At 40.1% G+C, this 8,406-nt stretch overlaps 1 protein-coding gene across 5 annotated transcripts in view; it reads left to right on the forward strand.

Moving 5' to 3' along the window:
- The window catches only part of LOC144292728 (uncharacterized), a 129,931-nt gene extending 121,537 nt beyond the window's left edge, over positions 1-8,394 (forward strand). For 4 of the 5 annotated variants that reach the window (XM_077863506.1, XM_077863505.1, XM_077863503.1 and 1 more), the window contains 2 exons: positions 7,535-7,612; positions 8,142-8,394. In XM_077863506.1, the coding sequence (XP_077719632.1) occupies positions 7,535-7,612; positions 8,142-8,394 (331 nt within the window). The remainder of the gene's footprint in view (positions 1-7,534; positions 7,613-8,141) is intronic. The other variant, XM_077863504.1, reaches the window with a different exon arrangement.
- Positions 8,395-8,406: the final 12 nt, after the last annotated feature.

An 8,406-nucleotide genomic window follows, 5' to 3' on the forward strand; every position in this document is an offset into this window, starting at 1 on the left:
TTTGGGGAGCACTTTCATCACCCCACAAAGAAATCTCTCACCTTTTAGTTATCACTCCCCATTCTTGCCCCCTCCCCTACCACATGGACTCACACAATATGTGCTGTTTCTGTTTACTGACTTCTTTCACTTAGCATAAGATTTTCCATGTTTACTCATGTTGGAGCATGTATGAGTCCTCCTTTTTACTGCCAAATAAAATTCCATTGTATAAATAGTTCACATTTGGTTTATCCATTCATCAGCTGATGATCATTTGGCTCTTATGAATGTTTTCGGCTGTTATAAATAATGCTGCTATGAACATTTGTGGACATGTTTTTATATGGACATACGTTTTTAATTCTCTGAATATATATCGAGGAGGGGAATTGGTGGGTCATATAACTGCATGTTTAATCCTTTTTAAGAAACTGCCAGACTGTTTTCCAAAGTACCTCCACCACTTTACATTCTCCTCCTCAGTGTATGAGGGCTCCCAATTCTCTACATCCTCATCAACATTTGTTACTACGTTTTATATCATAGCCATTCTAGTGGATGTACAAGGGTATTTCATTTTGGTTTTAATTTACATTTACCAGGTGGCTAATGAGTGCTCTTTTGTTGACCTGAATGGTGGTTATATGTGTGTGTTCATTGTGATGATTCATCGAAGTCTGCACTTGTGATTGGTGCATCTTTCTGAACATATACAAAAGTTTACTTAAAAGTATATTTCTGGGACAGCCTGGGTAGCTCAGCAGTTTAGCGCCGCCTTCAGCCCAGGGTGTGATCCTGGAGACCAAGGATCGAGTCCCATGTTGGGCTCCCTGTGTGGAGCCTGCTTCTCCCTCTGCCTGTGTCTCTGTCTCTCTCTCTCTCAGTCTGTGTCTCTCATGAATAAATAAATCTTTTTTAAAAATTTTTATTTATTTATGTATGATAGTCACAGAGAGAGAGAGGCAGAGACACAGGCAGAGGGAGAAGCAGGCTCCATGCACCGGGAGCCCGATGTGGGTGGGATTCGATCCTTGGTCTCCAGGATCGCGCCCTGGGCCAAAGGCAGGCGCTAAACCACTGTGCCACCCAAGGATCCCTAAATAAATCTTTTTAAAAAAAAGTATATATTCTGCTTCAGGAAAAGATTTCTTACATTCTATTGAAAAATGACATCATCACCAACCAACAAAAAAGAAGAGATAGCTTTATAGTGTTTTTTTTTTTTTAACAATTTATTTTTGTTTATTTATGATAGACAGAGAGAGAGAGAGAGAAAAGCAGGCTCCATGCAAGGAGCCCGACACAGGACTCGATCCTGGGACTCCAGGATCACGCCCTGGGCCAAAGGTAGGCGCCAAACCGCTGAGCCACCCAGGGATCCCCAGAGATAGCTTTAAAGTGAGACAGACTCGGATAAGAATCCATGCTGACTGATGCTCTGTGTATCCTGGTGGCAAAGCTCCCTAACACTTCCGAGCCTCTGTTGCTTCATCTTTAAATACAATTTTTTTTAAAAGTAGTAATACTTCACAGTGTTGTGGTTAGCGTGGCTCATGTATGAGCTCAAAATAATGAGTTTAAAAAAAAAACATAAAACTTATCAGCTCATAAAACTCATTTTGTATTTGCATTGTTTGCAGCTGATAAGCCTCTTGACTAGTGAGTGCATTTTCCCCCTCTGGTATAGACATGCCTTTCTGAAGTCATTAAAAAACATGAATGATGAGTGCGTCTTCCTTAGATTTAATAGATTTATGCATGTTTCAATAATTGGTCATGTCATGTGAAGTGAAGAAGTTAACCTTGTGAATTTTGTCTTACTGCAAACCCTAATGGGAAGATTAATGTTTTCTAATGGTCAAGGTGTTTGAGATTTAAGGCACTGTATTAGTTTTACTGCTCAATCTATAGCTCAGGTGCAATGCGTTCCAGTGAGTCACCAATCAACTGGCTTTAAAGGCTGTTTCACCTATAAAGTCACTATAATCATATGTTGCATCACTAGCATAAAATTTAATTATTAGCTGTAAATCTCTGAGATCCTAAGATGATAGTGCTTTGTAAATTCAGTGTTACACCACAACAGCACTAAAAGAGATTCAAAGATTCTCACCATACAAACTACAAAAATTTGTGAACTTGTACGTATGTAAACTTTTTATTTACAAAATTATGATTTTAGATTTTTTTCTCTCTGTGTCAGTCAAGATTAGGTTCAGCTGCATATAAGAGAAATCCAATATAATGATGGACTAAACAAGTTGCAGGTTTCTTTTTTGTCTTAAGTAAAACAAGTCTAGAGGTAGGCAGACATGAGTAAGCACCACATCGGTCTGAAGTTAACAGGGACACAGACTCCTTCCATCTTTCCTCTCCATCATGGCTTCCAATATTAAGTCCAAATCTTGGTTTTAGTTTGGTTGCTGCAATTTCCACCATCAAGTTCATGTTTTAGGCGCAAGGAGGAGAAAGGGGCAAGGGCAAAAGGATCAGCTTCCAGGCCAAGTCTGCTCCTTTGTTAGAGCTTTCTGAAAAGGTACTCTCAAAATCCCCATTTACAGCTCACTGGCTATCCCCAGCCATAATCAGGCTGATAAACTTAGTTGAATAGAAGGGTACATTGCCACCTCTATGCTACCAAGGAGTAAGAAGATGGATAGCTGGTTGACAAGTAGTAGTCTCTGCCACATTTATTTTGAACTTTTTTACGTCTTTCTACAATGTTATAATCATCTATTGTTTTATTCACAATTAAAATTTGAGACAATTATCAGGTTTATTACAAATCAGTTTAGCTAACTTTTGTGGTATAATTCACTAATATAAAAACTATTGAATTTTCTTTGTATCTGACACTTTGATAAGGGAAGAGATGCAAGAACACATCTCACCTTCTTAGAGGTCAGTGTACATTAATTTAGTAAAAGGATAATGAGTACTAATTTAAATGATGCCCATTTCAAATAGCTCATCCTTTATAATGTAGCATTACTATTAGTCAAATACTTGCACTATTTTAACATAAAAATATAGTTTCCTAAAAATATACTTTTCTTTATCAGATGAATAATTCTACAGTGTTGAGATGCCTGCTGTGGACTTGAAGATAAATTTTAGATACCAGTATGCATAGCATTCTCCCTAGAGAAAAATTACAGTTTGGGTCCAATAATAAAATTCCAGGTGAATATATTAATATGGCCCTGGCAAATGTGGAGGCTGAGAAAAATTAAGGCCATTCCACCTCAAGTTTAGCATTAGCACAAGTACAGGTCCCTGGGAATAAGAGCTGAACTTTACAGGAAAAACTGCAGATGTCCTAGGCAGGGAATCCCATATTGGAAAGACAATAAAGCTTAGAATGCCCTCAGCAGAGAATTCCGTATCAGATCTTAAGAAACTCCCCCACCCTTTCCCCCATATTGGAATGGAAAAAATTCCTCCACCCCTTCTGAAGATCCCCTAGACCAGCTCATAAAAAACCCAGCTATAACCCACTTCGGGGTCCAAGTCCCTGCTCCGCTGTGTCGGGTATTCTTGGACTAAAGCTTGAGCTTGTAAATAAACCCTCGTGTGTTTGCATCGGTGTTGGCTCCTTGGTTGTTTCTCGGATTCGCAATCTTGGGCACAACAGCAAATAGAATAATTAAAAATATAACTAAATCCATGTTTTCCAGAATGTTTAATCAGAAAGAACAAAGAGCACTAGAGGAAAAGCAGACAATTTAATAATAAAGAACTATAAATATTTTTATTTTTCAGGTAAAAAATTAGCTAAGAGAATATTTATTGTCTTGCAGAAGATTGGAGTCTTGTTCAACTTCTTGGCAATTCAGTTTTTGAAAGTTTCTAGGTATATTTTTAAGAAACTCTAAAGAATATGATAACAGGTTGTTACTGTGGTGGTATAAATGACAACTCTTATTTTATTGCCTTTAACACACTAATGACCTGTATTTTATTTCAGGCTTAAGACCAGGTTGAAATCGGCCAGCTCCAATTTCAACTGGTTGCAAATTTCTTTAACTGGCTCCAAATTTATCTTAAATATTTGGAACATATGGAACATGTCATATATAGAAAAATAGACAATATTTCTTATATCACTTGTCTAAGTTAAGGAGACTTAAGTGAAAAAGAAAAAAAGTCCATAGAATACTTATTTTATTTAGCAAAAATAAAGCTGCAAAATTTTTCCTTCCTTTAAAAATCAATCTGAGATATCTCTTTTTTTTTTTTTTTTTTTTTTAAGTAGGATCCATGATGGGTGTGGAGCCTAAAGCAGGGCTTGAACTCAAGATCCTAAGATCAAGAGTCAGCTGCTTAACCAACCAGGTGCCCCATTTTTAAATGACTATAAACCATAGGAATATATAATATATATCTTTTCTCATGAGGTTGATCCCTATCTCCTACTTAAAAGTGGTTCTTTTACCCAGTAGCTATTAGAAATTGAACCTAATTCGCTGTTTTGAAAACCAGGAGGAAAGTTTAGAAAAATGGATTTCAAGCTGAGGCATACAAGCTTCCTATCCCCATTCAAGATGCATCCTTTGATTTTATTCTTTCTGGTATCTAAACAGTACCTGGTACATCATAGATGTAAATACGTATGAATGAATGAATGAGTGAAAGATTAAAGTTTCAAATGATTTTGCCTATGTCCTTCCACCATCTCTCTCTCAAGAACTTCCCTTGAAAGGATGTTCTTTTACTTCACGGACCATAGAATGAAGAAAAGTGGTAAAAAGGGTGAGACTTTGAAACGTTTGATGAAATGGTACATGTATTTTTTTGTATTCTTAGAACTTCTTGGTATTCTTGGGATATAATAAGGTGTCTTGGAGGAGGAAGTCAGGGACTATTCTTTCTGGACCAACATATATCTATAGACTACCTGCTGGGTGCTGGGCACTGAGGTGTGAGCAAGGAATGTAGTGTAAACATGACACAGTTCCCTGCCATCAGGTCCAGTTTCTACATCATCAAAGATATTCCATGCAAGAATGAATCCTTTTAAGTTTGGTGTAACCAACGGTGCCTGGGTGGCTCAGTCAGTTAAGTGGCTGCCTTCAGCTCAGGTTGTGATCTCAGGGTCCTGTGATTGAGCCCTGCATCTGGCCTCTGCTCAGTGGGGAGTCTGCTTCTCCCTCTCCTGCTCCTCCTTCTTAGGCTCTGTCAAATAAATAAAATCTTTAAAATAAAATTTTTAAAAAGTTTGGTCTAGCCAGATGTTTCTATACTTCCTAGCCCTCCTTTTTTCCACCTTTACCTGCCATTTTTTATACTGGCACATAATCATGATACCAACAAACTAGATCTTTCAAATGTACTTGATAAATCTCATATACGCTTACAACCACGACACAATCATCACAATTGAGATAATGAACATATCCATACCCGCCCCCCCAAAGCTTCCTTTTTGCCCCTTGGTAATCTATCTCTCCCTCTCCTTGCCTAGTCCCGTGCACCTAGGCAGTGACCATATACAGTGCTGCTACTTTAGGTTTGTTTGTATTATTTAGAATTTGATATAAATGGAATCATATAGTATGTCTGGTTTCTTTCATGCAGTAAAATTATTTTGAGATTCATTCATGTTGCATATATCAATAGCTCATCTTTTTAAATTGTAGAGTAGTATTCTATCACAGGGATATACAATATTTAAAAAAAACCTATTCAGCTGTTGTAAGAAATTTTGGGTTGTTTACCATTTTGGGCTATTACATATAAAGCTGCTGCCTTTCTGGAAACTAGTTCCTCAAAAAGCTAAACATAATTACCATATAACCCAGCATTCCACTCCTAGGTATTTGCCCAAGACAGATATAAAACTATGTCTGCACAGATTCTTGTGCATGGATGTTCATAGAAGCATTATTCATAATAGCTAAAAAATGGAAACAACCTAAGTATGCATCCCCTGATGAATGGATAAATAAAATGTTATGAAGGAATGAATGACTGATAGATACAACTTTGAAAGCATTTTGCTAAAACAAAGAAGCTAGACATAGAAGACTATATATTGTATGATTCCATTTATATGAAATATCCAAAATAGACAAATTCACAGAGACAGAAAATTAAGTAGTGGTTGCCAAGTGCAATTATTCCAGTACCATTTGCTTAAAAGACTAAAGTGCCTTTGGATCTTGGTCAAAAGCCAACTGAGCACATGGGAATGTTTCTATGCTCTTTATTCTTTTCATCTTTGTCCATTCTGGATCCCTATCTGGATCCCTATCAGCAATTTATTAGAGTTCTAGTTGCTCTACATTCTTACAGCACTTGATATCGTCAAGTTTTTTCTTTTAATTACTTATTACGGCAAGTGTGTAGTGGTATCAACATGTTTTAAATTTTCATTAAAATTGGGTTGTTCTTTATCTTATTGATTCTTCCATTATTTTAAAAAAAATTAATTTTCCTTGGACGTCTGGGTGACTCAGCAGTTTAGCGCCTGCCTTCAGCCCAGGGCATGATCCTGGAGTTCCAGGATCTAAGAGTCCCACATCGGGCTCCCTGCATGGAGCCTCCTTTTCCCTCTGCCTGTGTCTCTGCCTCTCTCTCTCTCTCTCTCTCTGCCTGTGTCTCTGCCCCTCTCTCTCTGTCTTTCATGAATAAATAAATAAAATCTTAAAAAAATTTTTTTCCCCTTGCTTCCTAAAAAATAACCCTCCCAGGAGTGTATCATGGCCTTGTTTTCTTGCATTTTCAAGTAAGAGGCAAGCTTGTAATTACCCTAAGTAGTTTGTCCCAGAATATTAGAAGGCATTGGCTTGAATTCAGGACTAAACTTTGGAGTCACCTTGACTTTCTCTTTCTTCCACACCCCGCATCAGATCTGTCATTAAATCTTACCAGTGTTACCACTAAAACATCAGAATTCAGATTCCTACCACCACTCCACCACCTTCTCTCACTCTGCCTTCTGTAATAACTTCCGAGCTGGTGTCACTACTTTGACTAGGGCCCAAATTACCTCAAATTGCAATACCCCTGCCAGGGTGATCCTTTGCCAAAAAAAGTTAAGTTTGATCTCTTCACTCTTCTGCTCAAAACATGTCAGAGACTTCCCAATTCATTAGCCGACACAGCCAAAATCCTCGTTTCGGCCTAGGAGACCATGATCTGGCTGGCCATGGCTATTTCATTTTTTTGCTATTCTCTTACTTAGATCCAGCCCACAGGCCTGCTTGCCCCTACCTTGCATCCCTTCCTTGCTGTTCTTAGGATGAAACACTTTCCCACAGGTTTCTTAATTCATACTTTCCTCAATATGAATTGAGCAATTTTTTTCTCTTAAGATTTTATTTACTTATTCATGAGAGACACCACAGAGAGAGGCACAGACACAGGCAGAGGGAGAAGCAACAAGCTCCCTGCAGGGAGGCCCAAAGCAGGACTCAATCCCAGGACCCAGGGATCACGCCCTGAGCCACCCAGACGCCCGAATGGAGCAATTTTCTTCCATCATCTTATGCACACAAACTTATACGCTCTCTGGTTTTCTTTCTTTTTTTTCTAACCCCCTTCCTCTTAGGCTTTTACCTAGTTGGCAGTGCTCACATTTTTTAAGTGCTTTATCTGCTAAATTACTTAACCTCACAGCAACACCGAGGTAAGTACTTAATTATTCTTATTTTTCCAAGAGGAGGCTGAAACACGGATGTTAAGCCATCGCCCTACACCGCACGCCCATCAAAAGGTGCAGGGCGGGGATTCCATCCCTAGGAATTCTAATCCTGAGGCCAGGCTGTCAAAGTCGATGCCCAACAAGGGCTGCCTTTCTCATTACTTGGAGATGTTGGTGTTCCGTGCGCTCGCTGGAATGCAAACTGCAATCCCGAGCTTCTAGTGGAAACTACGGTTATCCCCGGCGCACAGCAAGTCCCCCAATAAACGCGGAAAAATAGGATCAATTTTAGCTCATTAAAAAAATCGTCGAGCTCAGAAAAAAAAAAAAAAAAAAAAAAAAAGTACCCCCTGAAGGCTGTTTTTGCACGGTCCAGAGCCAAGGCTCGGTGGCCAGGGGCAGCAACGGAGGCACCAGGCAGCGTGGCCTGGACTGGCTGGCGGGGGCTGCGGGGGTTGCGGGGGCGTGGCTGCAAAGGAACAACTATTTTGAGCACAACTGTTGACCCCGCAAGCTACAGATTTGCGCGGGGAGCTGAGCTAACTGAAGCACAAGACGCGAGCTCAGCGAAGGACGGCAGGCGACACCGTTCCGGACGATGGAAGCGACAGGCGGAGCCAAGACCCGGCGCCGTCGAGGGCGCCCGTGAGGCCCGCCCACGCGCGTGCGCCCCGCCCCCAGCGCGAGGTGGGATTGGCCCCCCTGGTCCCGCCCATCTCGGTGGCCACGCCCCGCAAGACGGGCGCGGGGTAACCCGGAAGCGGTAGTGAGGCCGCCCC

The sequence above is a fragment of the Canis aureus genome, chromosome 21 (genome assembly GCF_053574225.1).
Source record: "Canis aureus isolate CA01 chromosome 21, VMU_Caureus_v.1.0, whole genome shotgun sequence".
NCBI lineage: Eukaryota > Metazoa > Chordata > Mammalia > Carnivora > Canidae > Canis > Canis aureus.